The sequence below is a fragment of the Ochotona princeps genome, chromosome 25 (assembly GCF_030435755.1).
Source record: "Ochotona princeps isolate mOchPri1 chromosome 25, mOchPri1.hap1, whole genome shotgun sequence".
Lineage (NCBI taxonomy): Eukaryota > Metazoa > Chordata > Mammalia > Lagomorpha > Ochotonidae > Ochotona > Ochotona princeps.
The window spans coordinates 25,112,991-25,132,370 of NC_080856.1; the positions used below are offsets into that span (position 1 = coordinate 25,112,991).

General features: G+C 57.1%; 1 protein-coding gene across 2 annotated transcripts in view; it reads left to right on the forward strand.

Annotated features, from left to right (window-relative positions):
• Window positions 1–4,020: 4,020 nt before the first annotated feature.
• Window positions 4,021–19,380, forward strand: part of KCNH2 (potassium voltage-gated channel subfamily H member 2) — a 32,699-nt gene continuing 17,339 nt past the window's right edge. Inside the window, exons 1-2 of one of the 2 annotated variants that reach the window (XM_058681406.1) lie at window positions 4,021–4,527; window positions 7,185–7,415. In XM_058681406.1, the coding sequence (XP_058537389.1) occupies window positions 4,452–4,527; window positions 7,185–7,415 (307 nt within the window). In that variant the 5' untranslated portion in view covers window positions 4,021–4,451. The remainder of the gene's footprint in view (window positions 4,528–7,184; window positions 7,416–19,380) is intronic. The other variant, XM_004594428.2, reaches the window with a different exon arrangement.

The following is a 19,380-nucleotide window of genomic DNA, read 5'->3' on the forward strand; positions in this document are numbered from 1 at the left end:
GAGGCATAGAGAAGCAGGCCGGAGTGAACCTGCCTGAATTTCAGGCTTGTGAACAAAATAGATGACATCATTGATTTAAGCCATTGGGTTTGAGAATGGCTGTTATCCAGCAGGAGTTGACTAGACCACTTCCTATGGGCTTCAGCTTCTCCTAAGTACTCATACATGTTTCATTATTTCAAGAAGCTGTTGTAAGACTCCCATCATATGCTAAGACCTGGATGCAATTTCTACACTGATGCCGAGTACATTCCAGCGGTCACCACTCTTCCTGCAGTGTGTCTCCCTTGTGGACTCCCCAGCCTTCTGAGAATGGCACCAGCCTGCTGCCCCACTTCCCCAGATCAAACCTCCACTCTCTAGTCTGTGTGTATACCTTTGCTCATGGTGCCCCTTTTGCTTGCAGTGCCTCTGCCTTGTCCCATCTTGACCTTCAAGGACCTGTTCTGAACTCTCCTGCTCTAGCAAGGCCCTCTTGGGCTCATCCTGGTGAAATGAACCAACACCTCCTTATAATCCCACAGTGTAGTTTCTGCCCACCCACAACCTCTTTCCATTCTTGCCAGGCTGTGAATCCCTTGGAGGAGGGATCCTGGTTTTTCTCCCAGCACCCCCAAGCATTTGGCACATGGAGCAGTCCATAAAAGGTTCCCAGGAAACATCTGTAGACACGACTCATAATAGAGCTAGCATTAGGCTAGAGTTAGGGTTTCTGGGCCCAGTGCAATGGCTCAATTGGCTAACTGTCCCCTTGCAAGCACTGGGATCTCATATGGGTACTGGTTTGTTTCCTGACTGCTCCACTTCCCATCCAGCTCCCTGCTTATGGACTGGGAAAGAAATAGACTGGCCCAAAGCCTTGGGACTCTGCACCCAAGTGGGAGACCTGCAAGAAGCTCCTGGCTCTTGGCTTTGGATCGGCTCAGCTCCAGCCACTTGGGGAGTGAACCAGCAGGTGGAGATCTTTCTCTCTGTGTCGCCTTCTCTTTGCATGTCCAATAAAAATAAATCGATCTTCAGCAGTTAGGGCTCCAGAGCCCTGGTCTCCAGTACCTTGCTCATGTCCTCTGGCCCCACCAAGGCAGGGATCATGTCTCACTGGTGATGAGGGAAGGCCGTGAAGCAGGTCAGTAGCAGATAGAACGGCTGCATGTTGAGTTACAGATGGCAGTGGGTGAAGGGAAGCCTGGCTGTCAATTTGAGATGAGTCTGTCTCTTCTTCCAGTAAGCCCTGGGCACCCATCTGGAAGGGAACCCCTCCCTCCCCTGTATTCTCACGGCCCTCTCCAGCTCACGGTGGAGGTCATTTCTGTTCCGATGTCCCAGCTGCATGGAAAAGCAAAGCCCCACGGCACAGTCTGAGCATCTCCGTAGGCCCCTGGGGCCACTCCAGAAGTCCTTCCCAGCAGTTCTTCCACAAGCTGTCTCCCCTGTGCCATCTGGTTGCAACTGCTACCCGGTTCCCTGTGAGTGTCACCTGCTGTCCTGGGCTCCCTTTGGGCTGTCTGGCTGGCCTGCTCTTTGGAACCTACCAGCAGGGGCAGGTTACGTATGCTCTGGCTCAGACCCCCCTTGGGCTGGGCAGAAGCAGAAGTGGGGTGGGGAAGAAGCATGTTTTTTGTAGATTCTTCTCCCTAAATGATCTCTTTCTGGGAGTTATGTGTTTCCTCTGCCCTCAGTCACTGGCAGGGTTGAGGACAACTCTTCTGAGGAATTGTCCCTGAAAATGGCTCCTGTATCCGGAGATGAAGTTGATCGATTCCTTTGGGATGCTCAATGATTTTCCGTCAGAATCGAGGTTGGGGATTTTTCTTTTTGTCCCAGATTTGGGGGTGGCAGAGATGGGATATTGGTGGCTGGGGAAGGAGGCTTGTCTCTTCAGCGCATCTGCTGTCCCTCTTGGTGCCTGGCACCTGCAGCCCCAGGATGGAGGCCAGCAGAAAGCTTGTCCCGTGTCTCTCAATCCTTGACTGTTGGGCTGGGGACTGCCTTCTTGCCTTCTCTGGACCCCCCCCCCCAGGAAGTCTGAGATCTGGACTTGGCTTTGACTTCTGAGTGTGTGCGTGTGTGTATGCACAGAGCTCTCCCCTTCCTCAGCTCAAAGACTCTGCGCCTTCTCTTTCTCCAGGGGACAACTCCTTCCTTCCAGTAAGCCCTGGGCACTTCCCAGCCAACTGGAAGGAGGGACAGGACCACAGTTTGGTAGTGGCATGGAAGAACCATGGGCCAGGGTTCTTCCTGGACCAGGAGAGCTCTGGCCAGCCAGGGTCTGACGCTCCCCCCCTTGGTCCTGCAGAGAAATTCTTGCCTGTTCTCTTTAACCCCAGCCTGGAGGGGAAAGTTATTGCGAGTGTACATGAATCCCCCTGGTCTTAGGGCAGCAACCCAGCAGCCAGGGGGTGGCTGTGAGGAGGGAGTGGGCCTGTTGTAAACCCAGATCTGTGTCTCTAAGGAGGGGAAGCCCTGGTCCCGAGGGCCCTGGGCAACCTGGGGCCAAGGAAGGGAGCTGCTGGACTGGTGAGGGCCTGAGGGATGATTGTTCAGGCAGGAGCCGCTGGACTTTTTTAGCATCAGCTGGTGGAGCTCCTTCTCTCCCACCGGCTGCCTCCCTGAGTCACTGCCCACCCACCAGCAAATAAAAGAGTATCATCTGCTGTCCAGCGGCCCCGTCTGGCCTCTGGGTGTGCAACCCCTCGCTCCCCAGTGGAAGGTGAGAATCTGGGGAGGGTGGATCCCCCTCAACCCCCCCTTTTTTCCCCCTCTGCGTGTCCTGCTCCTTCCAGACTCCTTCCTTCCCTGCCTTTGTTCCTCCCCTCCCCCACTTCCCATGATGGCTGTCCTGGTGACAAGCCCCAGTCCCTGGCTCTGGGGACAGAGGCAGCTGCAAGCCCTCAGGAGCCCCCACATGGCCCCATCCATCTAGACAGGCCTCTGATCCGAGCTGCAGGGGAGGGAACCCAGGCCGGGCTAAGCTGCTCAGCTGTCAACACTCACTTCCTTCTGTACCCTGCGCCTTCCACGGCCCTGCCAGGCTCGCTCACACCCCCTGAGACCCTCACTCAGACCCAGGCAGGCGGTGGGCAGACACCCTGCCTGCCCTTGAGCATCCTCAGGCCTCCTTGCCTAAATAAGGGAGCTGCAGCTGGAGCGAGCCAGCTGGCCGGGGGGAGGGGCCTGCGGCTAGGCCAGGGTTTTCCGAGGGGCTGGGCCGAGGCCTCCGCCACCGCCGCCGCCGCCGCGCCGCAGGGCCCCGCGCCCTCGGATTGGGCCGGCGAGACTGACCGCGCGCTGCAAGGGGAGGGCGGGCTTCTCGCACTCGGGGATACCCTGGTTGGAACCTCGCGCTCCGAGGCCTCTCTTTGATCCCGGCAGCTAGGAGGCTGTCAGAATGTCCCTGGCTGTGCGCGCCCCCCACAGAGAGCCCCAGTAGCTCCACAAAGCACTATGTGTGTGTGTGTGTGTGTGTTGGGGGGGCGTGCCCCTACTGTCACCCACCCTTTTCTCAAATCTCTGCTGGCCTGGGGCCTCCCGATTGCCTTCTGTTCTCTTCCCAGGTCCCCCCACCCCGACCTTGGCTCATCTTCTTGGGGCCTAGGCCTCGCCCCGGGCACCCAACGCGGGGACTGAGCTCATGGCGAGTGTTCCAAGCCGGTGCTTGGCATGGCGAGGAACCAAGGCACGAGGGGCTGTCCCTCTCTCTTCAAATCGGGTATCTCAGCCCCGAGTCTGCAGTGGGGGCGGAATCCGCATCCCCTGGTCTCTGGGTCCCTCCAAGCCCACCGTGGCACCTGTCCTCACGGTTCCCCTACTTCAGGGTCCCTTCCCCCTCTCCGGGGCGATCCAGTCCCGGGGGCTCCCGGGCAGAGCGAGGGGCTGGGGTTGGGGGAGCTCTGGAGCGGCTCAGCCAATGGGAAGGGCGGGCGCGCGCGAGGATCGGGGGGTGGCGGAGAGGGCGGCGCTGCGGGCGCGCGGCTGGCGGGAGGGGGACCGGGAGGCGGGGGCCGGAGCCGGAGGGGCGCGCGCCGCATTAACCCCTCCGCGGCCGGGCCGAGCCGCAGGCGCTGCCCGAGCCGCGGGCGCCGGAGCGGCTGTCGGCGCGGCGGCGGGCAGGCGGGCGGGCCCCGGGAGCCGGGCGCTCGGACGGGCACAGAGCGCAGCGCGTGGACGCGGCGGAGCCGGGGCCCGCGGCTCGGTTGTGGCCGACAGACAGGTGTGCGGGCGGCCCGAGCTCAGGCGGCTCCAGGCCGGGCCTGCGGTCCGGAGCCGGGAGCCAGGAGCCGGGCACCGAGCGGAGACCCCGCGCCCGCAGTCCAGCCCCGGCCCCGCCCGTGTTCAGCTTGGCCCTGTTGGGGTGCGGAGACCACGGCCGGGCCGGGTCACCCGAAGACTAGTGCTGGGCCGGGCCGGGCTGGGGTGGGTGGGGGCCCGCCCGGCCCGCCCATGGGCTCAGGATGCCGGTGCGGAGGGGCCACGTCGCGCCGCAGAACACCTTCCTGGACACCATCATTCGCAAGTTTGAGGGCCAGAGTGAGTGGGGGAGGGGGCATAGCAGGGAGGGGGCTCCGAGGGTGGGCCGAGCTCTTTGCGAGTGTGGTTGGGGGGGGCGTGCCTGGGCCGTGTGCACTGCTCAGTGCGAGTCGGTGGGGGCTGGTGGGCCCCGGGGACTGGTCAGGGGCTGCCAGGGCAAGGTTTGGTGCTGGTTGCTTGTGGTGGGGGGGCGGTGGGGGCTGGGGGCCGGGGCATCTGGTATTGGGGCCGGGAGTGGGAGGCTCGGCTCCGATTTTGGGGATGGGGAGGGGGTGGGTTGGGAATGTGCAGCTCTGGGTGCTTGGATGTGGCTGGGGCTGTTTGTGTGTGTTTGAGAAGGTCTGGGACCCCCAGCTGAAGGAGTCTAAGAGTACAGTGAGGTTCTGATCCCCACCTGATTGCATGGGAGTGACGGAAAGCCAAGGATGGGGGGGGGTGTCAGTGCCTAATCTCCTGAGCATGTGTGAGTGTGTATGTGTGTGTGTGTGTGGCATATATTTGACCCTCAACCCATATGTCACTCCTGATTGTCACCCTGTCTGGACAGTGGGGAGGTGTCTTTGATGAGGTTACAAGACTGTGGGGCCCTGAGCTGGGAGAGTGGCCTGTGGTTGAGGGAGACAGGTGCACCCATGTGGAGACTACAGCACCCCTCCTGCTGGCCCTGCAGGAGAGGCGTCCAGAAGTGCCCCAGGCTAGGTGAACCTTCTGGGTATTTATGAACCTGCCCCCCCCCCAGCCCCGTGGCATGTGCCACGGTGGCCGTGACTGCCAAAGGCCATGGGAGTGGAGAAAGGGTGACATTCCTTGCCCATGACCCTGTGAGCACAGGACAATGTGTGCTTGTAGCTGTGGTGGTGGGAGGGCTGGGTCACAGCGCTGTGTGAGGAACAGGATGATCCAGACCGGGTGGAGACACAGACAGACCTGGGAGTGGGCAGACCCCAGGCGGGGGTGGGGGGGTGCTTTCCTTCCTGAAGGCTGTGTAGGCACAGGGAAGAACCAGGGCTGGGGTTCAGGGGGTCTGCCTTCTCATACCACCCACGCCAGTGGCTGCCCTGTGACCTTGGTGAGCTCTCCTCTCTGCGTCTCAGTTTACATATCTGAAGGAAGAGGAGGGCCCCAGAGCCCTTTAAGGTCCCTTCTGCTTTGGGGTCTCAGGGAAGGGGGTGTTGGGGGTGGGGTGGGGCCGGGCTTGCATTCCAGAAAACTTGCTCCTTTCTCCCTGGGCTGGGAGTGGGGACCAGGGCTAGTTTTTCCATCTCTGAATCTGGGGTGTATGGCTGGTATTCTGGACCGCCTAAGGCTGAGTCAGAGATGGAGGCAGAATTAGGGGCTCTTTCTGGGACGGGAAGCCAACTCTCAGGGTTGATGATTACATGGGAATTTGTGGGGGAGGCTTCGGAACAGACCCCAAATGACCACATCCCCAAAGGTAACTTTCTTGAGGCCAGGGGAATGGAGGAGGAGGCTAAACCGGGATGGTGGATCCTCTCTTGGGATGTCCCTGCTGCAGCAGCCTGGTCCCTGTCCATGGGACTGCCCACGGCTGCAGCCTATGGCAACTGAGGAGCTCCAACTGCCATCGGAAGCCCCAGCATTAGAGGCCAGAGTGGCCGGAAACTTGTGTTTATAGAAAGCTCTTCTCCCTGGCGCATCTTGTCTGGCAGAGCTGAGGCTGTTGCCCGTCTGGTGCTCACCTGCCAACCTGGCTCTGGGGGCAGGCGAGCGAGCAGTGGCTGAGCCAAATCCAACCAAAGTGGGTCCTTGTCCTGGATGAGGCACACGGAGGAAGGCTTCCCATCCCATGCAGAGGCCCCTCTGCCGGCCTGTTTTCTCCTGAGAGGGCCAGTGACCCAGTCTCCAGGTATTTTCAGGGTGGGAGTTCCAGATTCCAGGCCTGACTCCCTGTGACCTTGGGTTTCTGTGACCCTCAGCTATTATTCCTCTGCCTGGCTAAGTTCAGAAGCTGGTTCTGGCATGTGTAAGCTTCGGGACATATGCACGGTGAACTTTAGTTTCAGTTTGTTCATCTATGACATGAGGAAAATGTCACCTATCTCATGGGGCTGTCAGTGTATCAAGTGAGTGAAAGCAGGTGCTCATTCTGTCCCTCATCCTCTTGGCCGGCTTCATTGCCCTGCCCCTGACTGCCCCTGGAGCAGGTGCCCAAGTCCCAGCAGGCTCCGAGAACATACAGGGGGTGGGGAGTGATTTCCTAGGTCGGTTCGGGGCGGCGGATGTGGGGGCCTAAGGAATGACCCAGGAAGTGCCCGGGTCTAGAGAGAGGGGTCAATGTAAAGGGAAGGCTAGCCGCCATCTCTGCCCTCCCTCTCCAGGCCCAGTGTTTATCCCTCCTCCGCGGCTGCTGACACGCGTTGCCTACACCCGCCCGGGCTGGCCTGGGCCTGGGCGTGGAGGGGGACGACGGGCTGCTGGCAGCCTGCCGGGGTGGGGGAAGGTGGGGGAATCGAGGGGGCCAGGCACCTGTGTCGGGCACACTGCATTCGCCCCCTACTGGGGACCCCGTGTGCTCCCCGCAGCCAGGGAGTTCCAGGACGGATGGAGTTGGTGAAGAGGGAACTCGGGAAAGGGCAGGGAGCGCCCGGTGGCTCGGGCCCGGGTTCACGTGCCGGTTCGTCCCCGCCCCCCCTCAGGCCGCAAGTTCATCATCGCGAACGCTCGGGTGGAGAACTGCGCTGTCATCTACTGCAACGACGGCTTCTGCGAGCTGTGCGGCTACTCGCGAGCCGAGGTGATGCAGAGGCCCTGCACCTGCGACTTCCTGCACGGGCCGCGCACGCAGCGCCGCGCCGCCGCGCAGATCGCGCAGGCCCTGCTGGGCGCCGAGGAGCGCAAAGTGGAGATCGCCTTTTACCGGAAGGATGGTAGGCGGGGTCGGGGCGGGGCCACGCCGGGGGCGGGGCCTCGGGAGGCAGGTGGGGCTGGGAGCAGGGGGCTCGGGCTCGGGTCGGGGCAGGTGGAGAACCGTAGGTTCAGGGGTGGCAGGAACCCAGTCGGAAAGTTGCCGTTTGCCGAGGGAGAGGCGCGATCTGGGTCTCTACCTCATTCACTTTTGGTGGAGTAGTTTCAGGGTAGCTCATGGGGTGCTTGAGCCAATGGTTCTTTCCTCCCTGGGTAGGTGTGTGCACGTAGAGCTGGTAGGCTGAAGTTTGATCAGGCTGGAGGGACCAGGTTGGGGGATGGGCTCTGACCTCCGGACAGAGGACTTTATCTACCCTAGGGCGAGTCCCTGGCGGAGTCTGGCTCGCCGACTGGAACTGCACCTGCGAGGGGTATATTCCTCTCCGCACAATCTCTGTTCCCTTTGTCTCGTCTATTGGGACTCCCCCCGCCCCCATATCCTACGCCAGGTGTCTCTGCTCAGCCACCGCCTCCCAGCCCAGCTGCTCTGGGCTTCCGGAGAGCGGATAAACACAACGTGGGCGGGGTTGCTTCCACACCCCGCCTGCCCTGTTGGGGTGGGTCCTGCTCCGCGAGAGCCTAGAATCCCGGCCCTGAGACTGTCCCTACAGGCAACACACGGTTGGAGAGGAGGCTGGGACTGTCCCAAACCTGCTACCCCCTAGTGTGGGTCCAGCGAGCATTTGCCCAGCTTCCCGTGAGCCACGCATGGAGATGAAGCCTCTGCAGGACAGATGAGGATCCTGCCCTCAGGGAGCATGGTGGCTTCATACTAGCTTCCTGCTGGACAAGACCAGCGGCGAGTCCCCAGGGATCCCTGCCATATTTGCTCGGGGGTGGCTGAGGCCACCCTGTAAAGGCTCCCACCCTCCCTAGAGCTGCTGCCCTTGCATCCCTGGACAGTGCTAGGGGCATGTTAGCTGTGGCCCCGACACTGAGGGTCTGCTGAGACCACCCCGTAAAGGCTCCTGCCCTCCCTAGGCCTGCTGCTGCAAGTGTGCTGCCTATGGCATCCCTGGACAGTGCAAGGGGGTATGGTCGCTGTGGCCGAGGCTGAGGGTCTTCTGAGGCCACCCTGTAAAGGCTCCTGCCCTCCCTAGGCTTGTTGCCCTGGCATCCCTGGACAGTGCTAGGGGCGTGGTCACTGTGGCCCTGAGGCTGAGGGTCTGCTCTAACACATCAGGACTACGCCTGGCAGGGGCTGTGTGACCAGATGCAGAAGGTAGCAGGCAGTTTCCAGGTACTGGATGCTGGGCTGAATGTTTTGCTCACCTTATCTCCTGCATCTTCACAGCACTCTGAGGTGGACACTATTTTTGTCTCCCTTTTTAAGGAGGAGGAGACTGAAGTTCAGAGAAATTAAGCAACTTCGCCCAAGGTGCACAGTTAGCAAGTGGCAGAGCTAGGAATGGAAATCGTGCATGTCACTCCTGCTTTATTCTCCTGTCATATTGAACATGTCGTCTGAGAGTTGTAGACAGGTCTATCTGTGTGTTCTTTAGGGCGAAATTTTATTTTAATTTAGAGATCTATTTATTTGAATGGAGAGTTGAGAGAGAGAGAGAGAGAGAGAGAGAGAGAGAGAGAGAGAGACTGAGAGATATCTTCCATCTGCTGGTTCATTCCCTAACTGGCTGCAGTGGTGGGGCTGAGGAGTTGCAACCAGGTTTCCCATGTCCGAGTCCTGTTGAAGGTCCGAGTCCTTAAGCCATCTTCTGCTGCCTTCCAAGGCACATTGGTAGGGAGCTGGACAGGAAGTAGACAGCTGAGACTTGAACCAGTGCCCATATGGGATGATGATATTGCAGGTGCTGACTTAACCCATGACACCACAACACCAACCCTTGAAGTCTTTATTTTAAAATCTTGCAAACCCCTGGCACAGTGTAAAGAATGAACCCGTGAATCGTGGGTTCAAGTTTTAATGCTGGAAGTGGTACAGGAATGGGTGGTTGACTTCCCTGAGCCAAGTCTCCTGAGGTAGTGTGCTTCCCTTGGGAGCCGCACTGGACGCTGGCCTTTTCAGCAAGTGCTCACAGCTCACAGCAGGCTCTTCCTTGGCCAGCTTGGTGCGTGCAGGCCTGCTGTGACCAGGCAGCACGAGGGCCTGAGTGCTGCTGTCTGTGGCTGCAGTGTGCGAGTGTCCTCCCTGGTAAAGCAAGCCCATCCCTCCAGGCACAGCCTGATTCCTTTGGGAGTCGTTGGCGACAGACTGCTTCTGCAGAGCTGCTATCTAGCCCCCTTGAGTTACAGTTGGAGAAACTGGGTGACTGCGGTCTGGTTACTAGCAAACCAGTGGAGGGAGTGGGACTAGAACCTAGGTCCTTGACCCAAGTTCAAGTTCTTTCCTCTGTCCAGGTGAGTCTTTCAAATGGGGCTGTGACCCAGAAAACCCTATGCCAGCCACGTCTACCTACTGCCTTTACTTTCCCCTAGTTTCCATGGAGTCAGGTATCTCCTGTTGGCCAGCAAGCTGGCCCTGGCCCTAGGTGACCAGGGGCCCATTTGTCCTGGCACTTAGGCTTGGGCTGATGCTGGCAAACTTTTCCTGCTGCCCCCCAACCCACCCCAACATGAGTCAAAGACGGCAGCTTCTACCTTGCTTTGTTTTGAAACGTTCAGTCCCTTATATGCCCTATGGTCTGACCTGGGCAGTGTGCACATGCTTGTAGAGGGGCCAAGCAGGGAGGCAGAGAGGGGAGGAATGTGGGTGCCACCTCTTGTTTTTGTCTAGGCCTTCCTCAGGTTCTTTGCTTGGGCCAACCCCCTGAGAGTGGGTCTCTGGACTGCCGCCCCAGGGAGATGGGGGGCTGGGCAGGAGAAGTCAGGGCTTTTTGCTGGCAGGCACGGCAGAAGACAGCTGTGCTGTGTCGGGGCCTCTAGCCCGGCTCTGTGCAGTCTCAGGGCCTGGAGCCAGACAGCCCTGTTACTTAGCTAGTTGCTGGGACTGCTGGGAGCTGGAGTGGCTAGACCGGGAGAGTGTGGCTGGAGAGCCACATGCTATGTTGGAGTTCACCAGCTTGTGCTGTTGGCCCTGAAGTAGACCCAGGATTCAGATGAAGCCAGGAGGACGACCCCTGTGGGGAGGGGCCAACAGGAGGTGGCGTCCCGGGAGAGCTCCTCCTACAGCTGGTTCAGGCTTGGTACATACCCTTGCTGCCAGAGCTGGAGGGGTTGCTGCCCCTCTTCTAGTGGCAAGTCGGTGCCCACCTGGCTGAGCAGTGGACACATTACTCAGTTGGCTGTCTCTGTGGGAGACGGGACTGGAGGGGGCTTTTGTGGTGCCCGTGGCCCAGCCCTTTCCACAGGAGCTGTGGGAGCTGTGAGTCCCGGCCCAGAATTGGGGCACCATGGAGGTGCCCTCTCACCATGCCTTGATTGCTTTGTTCTGTGCTCCCTACTTGTCTGCCCCTGCCCCACCCCCGAGGCTCTTCTGCCTCCCCACATCTCGGCTTCCCTGCCTGTATGGCTCTCCTTGTGCCTATGAGCTCCTTCTCTCCACGTTGGTGTCTCTTCAGGACCCCGGGGCCTTCCTCCTGCCTCGCTTGCTGTCCGGCTCCCCATGCATCTGACAGTCCTGGCCGGAGTCCCTGGGAGCTGTGTGTGGGTGGGGAGGGGGGGTGTCTCTGGAGGAGTCTGTTGGCTTCTCCACTCCAGCTGCAGGCCAGTTGTCATGGTAATGGGGTCAGAGGGTCCTACAGCAACAGCTGATGCTGTCTGGGTGAGGGTGGGGAGAGGGGCAGGGGTGCAGACCTGTGGTTCAGGCAGGCCTGCCGCCTTAAGTGTTGGGTTGCCTGGCCTTGACCCTAGCCTCCCAGGTGCTCAGCATGGCCACCAGCAGCCTCACTGCTGGAGCCTCCTTGCAGTACACCTGCAGCCGTCTCTCAGGGCCCTCCTCCTCACCTTCCCCAGCTCTCTTTGGGCCCTTAAGTCAGAGGAGTGTTCTATTGCTGTGTGTCCTTCCTGCATCAAGACTGCTCCTCTTGGACCTGCCCCTTCCCTTCTCTCAGGTTCCCTCTCTGTCTGAGTTGGTGATAAATGAAACTTTTCTTCAAGTGGACACCTTGAGGCTGGGAAGGCAGAGGGGCGGAGGGAGGGCAGGGATTGGTGCCTAGGGGTGCTTTGTGTCCTTGATATGGGAACAGACTTGAGTGGGCCCAGTGTAGGGACGGAAAGAGTTTTGCTCCACAGGGAATTCAGAGCTTGGGCCAGCCCCAGGAGGGCTGGGGGCAGGGGTGGTGTCTCAAGGCCGTAAGGCTGGCCTCAGGGTAGCAGACTCTCCCAGCCAGCAGAATCCCTCTTGAGGCTTCAGGTCCCCAGCTGTATCCCAGGCATTGAGGGGGCATTCCTAATCTGGGGCAGGGTGCCCTGGTTTGCATGGGGATGGGGATGGGGTCTTCCTGCCCCAGTCCCACCCCAGGAAGAAGGCCAGCCTCAGCCACCCGGGTCTGGAGAGTGTCGGAGGGCGGCTCCTCCACAGCGCGTCCTCTGCAGCCCCCGGAGAGGAGCTATGTAAATATTTGCGCAGTGCTGTCTGGGATGGGAGCGGAGTTTGACGGTGGCCTTGGGCCCTGGGGAAGGGGGGTCTGGGGCGGCAGCAGGACTGGTGCTTGGGTGTGAGGTGGGGTAAGCCCATACCTCTTTTTCTCTGTAGAGGTGGCTTCCTGGATGGTGTGAGCTAAGCTGTTCTAAGAAAACCTCGATATTTCCCCAGGATGCTGAAGTGCTGCTCTCCCGAGCAGTCCACCGCGCTGTCATCCTTTTTCTTTCACAATGAGCTCGCTGCTGCTGCCCTCTCCCTGGTGTGGGGATGGCATTTAGCATTCAGCATGAAGGAGCTTAACAGGCCTGGCTGGAAAGCTGTGAGGGCTGGGGCCAGCAGAGCTGTTGGGGGAGGGGAGAGGGCTCTGTGAGCTGTTGGCCTCTGCAGTCTCCTCTTGGTCCTCAGACCAGAGATCCTTATGGTCTGCACACTGTGAGCTATGCTTGACCTCAAACAGGCCGCTCTCTGTTTGGCTGTGTCTCCCATCCACCGGGCTACAAATGCCTAAAGGGTTGCAGTGTCTTCCCCTGGGCCTGGTGCCTCTTTGGACACAATATGGATAAACCTGTCCATGTCCCTCTTCCCCTGTTAGGCCACAAGGTGCACTAGGGCTGAGGGCAGCCTGTCTGCTTGTTGTGTTGTCTGTGGGACATCTGTGCCTTGCATGTGGGAGCTTGCGGTGCCTTTGCTGAGTGGCTGAGTGCTGGGGGCAGTGTGTTGTGTTGCAGAAGCTCTCTGCTGGAAGTCAGGTGACTTGGGACCAATTTCTACTGGATGACAGACTTGTGAGGTAGCCTTGAGAAAGTCGCTTCCCATCTCTGGTCCTTGGTCTGCCACTCTGTGCACAGCTGGGGTCGGGGACAGAGGGTTACAAAGGACAATGAGGAGGCTGTCAGAAAGGTTGGACTGGACCAGGGAATAATTAATGGCCTCCGTGAGAGGGCTGTGGGAGGGTGGGGGAGAGTGTGGGGCACAGGGAAGGTTGCTGGAGGAGGGGTCATAGTCTCCCCCACATCGGTGAACTGAGGAGGCCTGATTTGGGGAGCGAAGTCTTAGAGCCGCCCAAAACAGCTAGCTGGGTGGGAGCTGCGGAGCGCAGTTGCCCCTGTCAGTGTAGCTGGCTCACGCGCAGCTGTGCCTGCACTGCACAGCCTGCCAGTGCAGGGGTTGCCTGCTTCCTCACAGGCGGCCTCGTGGCGCTCTGAAGGTGGGATTCCCCTGTCATTTTGCAGGAGGGAGCGTCTTGTTTAGGAACTGCCTTAGTGGAAAATCTCCAGCCCCACGGTCTTCCTTCCACCCCCGGTGCCCCATGCAGTGTGGCTGTCCTGCCCCACAGTGCCCTTTTGCGATGCAAAGGGCTCGGGGTTCAGGAAACTTGGGTGTTAGCTTGGATCTGAGAGGCTCCATTCCTCATTTGCTAAGTGGGCTCATGTTACGTGTCACCCATGTGCTCTCAGGATGGGACACCTGGCACCAACCAAGCTGCAGAGCCAGGGCTTGCTCTGCTGGCCTTGGGTCCTGGACTGAGCTGTTGTCACTGTGGGGAGTGAGCCCTGAGTCCCTGCTGTGCACCCTGCCCAGCACTTCCCACCCCTAGACTTTGCTGACCCCATCTCCTTTTCCCTCCTAAAGAACTGAAACCACAGTACTCCTGTTAGTGTTTTTTTCCTTTCTCTTGCATTTTATTTTATTTTTTCCTTTTCCCTTTTATCGCACTCCCCAGAGGCAACCATTCAGATATACTCACTGTGAATGTGTTGCTTGCATATGTTCTTGCAAATGTGTATTTTGTCTGGATGTATGCGTGTAGATCTAATTTATGCAAATCAAACTGTGCTGTATATTGTATTCTGGTGTTCACTTTTCTTACACAGGAATATGCCTTTGGCTCTCTCCGGGCGGCTAGCTTCACGTGCTCGGGTGTGGCTACCACACTTCCCTGCCCACTCCTCCGGGGAGGGACCCCAGATTGTCAGCAGTGAACATCCTCATGCATGGTCCCTCTGTGGGATGAATGTCTGGGAGGGGAACTGTAGGGGAATGGAATACTGGGACACCCAACAGTCCTGCTGGGCTGTGTAGCCAAGTGGCTGTGCCCAACTTCGCCCTCGTAAGTGGAGCAGGAGATCCCTGCAGCCTGGTATTGCTGCCATGTTTGACGTGATCTGCCTTTCTAATTTTTGCCAATCTGTGGGAGAAAGCAGTATCTTGGTGCTTTTGTTTGCATGTCTTTGATTTCTGTTGAGTATATTTTAGGCTGGAGGGCCCTCTGGACCTACTTAGAAAAGTAGAAGTGAATTGCCTGCTTATGGTCATTGCTTATTATTATTTTTTTAAGATTTATTTACGGGGCCCAGCGCAGAGGCTTAACAGCTAAAGTCCTCACCTTGATCTCACCGGGATCCCATATGGGTGCCGATTCTAAACTCGGCAGCTCCGCTTCCCATCCAACTCCCTGCCTGTGGCCTGGGAAAGCAGTCGAGGACGGCCCAGTGCCTTGGGACCTTGCACCCATGTGGGAGACCTGGAAGAAGTTTCTGGCTCCCGGATTCAGGTCGGCACAGCTCCGGCAGTTGTGGTCACTTGGGGAGTGAGTCATCAGACGGAAGATCTTCCTTTCTTTCCTCCTCTCTGTATATCTGAGTTAGTGATAAAAATAAAATAAATCTTAAAAAAGATTTATTTACTTTTATTGGAAAAGCAGATTTACAGAGAGAAGGAGAGACACAGAGAAAGATCCTCCATCTGCTGGTTCACTCCCCAAGTGGCTGCAACAGCCAGAGCTGAGCTGATCCAAAGTCAGGAGCCAGGAGCTTCTTGCAGGTCTCCCACTTGGGTGCGAGGTCCCAAGGCTTTGGTTATCTTCCTCTGCTTTTCCACCCCCAAAGCAGGGAGCTGAATGGGAAGTGGAGCATCCGGGACACAAACTGGCATCCAGATGGGATCCTGGTGCATGCAAGGCAAGGATTTAGCCACTAAGGTACTGTGCTAGGCCCCATTGCTTTTTTTTTTTTTTAAGATTTATTTTTTATTATTATTATTTTTTTATTGGGGAGGCAGATTTATAGAGATAGACAGGGAGAAAGATCTTCCATCTTCTGGTTCACTCCCCAACCGGCTGCAACAGTCAGAGCTGAGCTGACCTGAAGCCAAGACCCAGGAGCTTCTTCCGGGTTTCCCACATGGGTTCAGAGTCCCAAGGCTTTGGGCCATTCTCTATTGGTTTCCCAGGCACATAATCAGGGAGCTGGATGGAAAGTGGAGCACTGGGGCACGAACTGGTGCCTATATGAGATCCTAGCACTTGTGAGGGGAAGATTAACCAATTGAATCACCACACCAGACTCCCATTGCTATTTTTTAAAAAAGATTTATTTTTATTGGAAAGTTAGATATATAGAGAAGAGGAGAGACAGAGAGGAAGATCTTCCATCTGATGATTCACTCCCCAAGTGCCTGCAACTGCCAGAGCTGTGCCTACCTGAAGCCAGGAGCCCGGAGCCTCTTCTGGGTCTCCCACGCAGGTGCAGTGTCCCAAGGCTTTGGGCCATCCTCGACTGCTTTCCCAGACCACAGGCAGGGAGTTGGAAGGGAAGCGGGGCTGCTGGGATTAGATCCTGTGCCCATATGGGATCCTGGTGCTTGCAAGTCAAGGTCTTCAGCTGCTAGGCTACTGTGCTGGGCCCCCATTGCTAATTTTTTTAAAGAAAGTTTTTATTTATTTTATTTTATTTCAGAGACATAGAAACACAAACACAGCCACACAAACACACCCACACAAACACCCCCCCCACACATACCTCATCTGGTAGTTCATACCCTAAAGGCTCGCTGCAGCTGGACCTGGGACCAGGAACTTAACCTGGATCTTGCAGGTGGATGGTAAGGCCCCAGATATTTGAGTCTGTTGCTTCTCTGGGTGCACATTAGCAGGAAGCTGGAATTGGGTGTCGAGCCGGGACTTGAACCCAGTCACTCTGACCCCAAGTGGAGTCTTGGCTGCTGTGCCAAATGCCCACTGATGTTGCTCATTGTTCCATTGAGGTTGTGGCTTTTGTTCTTACTGATTTTCAAGAGTTTCTTATGTGTTCCAGAAATGCAAATGCATACATTGATCCTTCAGTATATACTCCAGATGTGAATTCCTTCTGGAATCGAAATATTGCAAACATCTTGCATTCAGTCTCTGCTCAGTTTATCCAAAAAAGACAATTTCAATAGCAAAGAATTCATGATTTTTTCCCCCTTGTTTGTGTTTTTGAATTCCTGGTGAAGAAAGTCGTCATGAACCTGAGCCTGCAGAGGTCCACTGTGACTCTGTAAGCTGCGGCTGTTGTCCTCCTGAGCTGACCTCGCGTGTGGGGTCCAGGAGGGATCCAGTGTTATTTTTTCCGTGTAATGCGCCAGCTTTCCCCAGACGTCTCATAAACACTCTGTTCTTTTCCATTGATTTGTGGGGCCACCTTTATCATAGGTTAATCTCCCACAGAGCTGTGGGTCCCTCTTACAGCCCTCTATTTTGTCCCAAATATTTGCCTGTTTTTGCATGAAGACCACATTAAAAAACAAACAAACAAAAAAACCCATGACATTTAGGACATCTTAGTATCTGATAAGGCAAATCCTCTGTCTTTGTTTCCTTTTTTTAAAGGTTGACAAGACTTTTTGTGGATCTCTGTTCTTTTTATATATTATAGAGAAAGTTTATTGAGCGCCTGAACAGAAAAAAAAAACACTGAAATCTTAATTGGGTTTAGATGGGTTTTATAGATTCATTTGGAGAGCACTGATATCTTTATATTAGTCCCAGTCAAAAATCTAGACTGTCTCTCCATTTACCAGATAATTTCTCTGCCCTTTATTAGTTTAAAGTTTGTTTTTGTCTCACCATAGGGCATCTTGTACATTCTTGGTTAGTGCCTGGGTGCTTTCTGTTCCTTGTTGCTATTGTTAAAGGGAGTTTGTTTTTGACTGTTTTCTCTTTGCCCTCTGACTGGTGTAGAGAAATGGTGTAGATTTTCGTGGTCTGATCTTGTATCTGGCAACCTTGCCGAACTGTCTTATTAGTTCTAATTGTTTATCGTTGATTTTGTTGGTCCTCTGGGGGAGATGACACCATCATCTGTAAATAATGGCCATTTTCTGTCTCTGGGTCCTGGTCGTGTGTTTTGATGCTCAAGTATTCCGTCTGACTTTTCCGCGGATTTTTGTTGGTGTTTGCATTTGTTGGTTGGTACTTCCCAGTGTCCGCTTGGTGGGCAAGTTGGGAAATCACTAACTTTCGGCTTAAATGATCAAGAAGCTGTGGCTGGTTTGGTGACCCATGACAGAACTCACACTGGGAGTGGTTTATCAAGGCCCCTCCAGGCTCTCTGGCCTATGTCGGGAGCCAGGATGGGGGACAGTTCTAGAAGCTTGCAGAGCACCAGTGGAATCAGGGACCCCCATATTGTCCCCTGACAGACAGTGGCAGCTTTGGGTGCTCCACCACCCCGTGGCAGGCTGTGTGGAGGATCAGCATGGAGCAGGGCTGAGGGATTGGATGCTCAGAAATCTCACTCCTGCTGCAGTTGCACCCCTGTTAGGCGGGCATCTTGGCATTGGTCCCTGGGTCCAGTGGTGCCTGTGGACTGGATTCACTAGTGCTCTACCTGCTGTTCTGACTTGGGCTGGAGATGAGGCAATTCTGTCCTGTGCTTGTAGGCTGTGTCCATGCATTTGGAAAGGAGCCCAGAGGGTGGGACCATGGCTTGTCTATACTCGCAGGCCACTAAGAGTCCTTCTGTAGTTCCTTAAAACACCTGGCTTTCCTACCCCGCCACGGGAAGCTGTCTGCTCTGGCCTCACTGCTGTGACTCGACTGGAGAGAGGCAGCTCATGCAGAAGCCTGGCACGGCGCCCTCGTGCAAAGGGAGATTCAGCTGGAGACGTCAAGGACACGTCTGACAGGGGGCTTTTGGGGTGGCGTGGAGCAGGAGAGAGCAGGAGGTGCAGTGGGAGGTACTGACCAGACCGATGGTGGCTTGCTTGGGGCTGTGAGTGTAGCCGTGGAAGTCAGCTCTCCCCATGGTGTGACATGGTTTCACCTTCCCAGGACTCTTTAAGAGGAGGGCAGGGTTGTGACTTGCAGTCTGTCCCCTGCTGAGAGGGCCTGGAGCAGAGCTGGGCTCTCTAGGCTGAGCTGGCCTCCTGGGACCATTGCCGTGCCAGGTGGATGGCATGAGCACGCTGTGTGCCATGTGTGGGTCACGACAGGGGGCTAGAGGCCCTGAACCCTAGATATGGCCCTGGACAGAGGTGGCCAGCATGAGTCCTCTGCAGAGGCTTGTGTGGAAGCTGCGATGCCCCCCTGCCCCAACCCTGCCCTGCACTGAGTGTCCCCGGGGCTCTGCCATGCTCTGCCCTCAGAGTCAGGCGTGTAGAATTGCGCTCTCTCTTTTACATCATTCACTAGCTGGCCTCGCAACCTTTTTCACTCTGCCCCCTCCCCCTACCCAGGCCCGCAACTGTCTCTGGTTTTCCCTGGGCCCCCGGCTGCCCATGAGAGTGGTGTTAGTGACACGGTGGCCCCCCGCCAGAAGCGGCTGCTGCTGCATCTTCCTGTCGCCGCCACCAGGCTAAATATAACCTGACACTGCACAGCCCTGGGCTGCTGCTGACAGCCTCCCTGCCTGGGGGCGGACAGGGCCGCCTGCAGCCCCAACCTCCTGCCCTCAGCGTGACTTTGGGCCTGTCCTAGGCACAGTTTCTCCCGCTCAGAGCAAGGCAGGCAAGCCATCAGGGTGAGGGTGATTGCTTCCCGAGGTCACCTTCCCCACAGGGACTTGCCCCTCTGCCTCGTTCCAGCTCTGGATGCTTCCACAAGGCCATCTGTCATCTCACCTGGCACCCAGGGAAGGACTCACTTGTTTTTCCTGCAGGACCGCCAGGAAGTCTGAAGCTCAGAGAGGTGATGACCTGCCCACAGCTGCACATACAGCAAGCAAGAGGGAGAGCAGGAGGCCAGCTTTCCTGGACTGGGCTTGCTCACTTGACTGGTTTAGTCGCTCTTCCTCTGTCTTGACCCTCACACTGACCCCACTGGGGTTGGTGAAGGTGGGCACCCAGAAAAACTTGCCCAAGGCTAGTTGGGCTCCTCGGTGGGCCTCCTCTTCCCAGTTGGTGCTGCCCAGCCCCTGCCCTGCTAAAGCCACGTGCGGTTCCTGCTTGGGGTCTGGCCAACCAGTAGGTGGAGCCCCTTGCCCTGGGGTGGGTATAGGAGGCTGGACAAGGACAGTGTCTCCCTACCCCGCCCCCCCCCCCCCCCCCCCGGCAAACTTCTGAAAGCCAGCCAGAATGTGTGTGCTGACCATAACAGAGACCTTCCATGGGTTCAGGATTGGTTG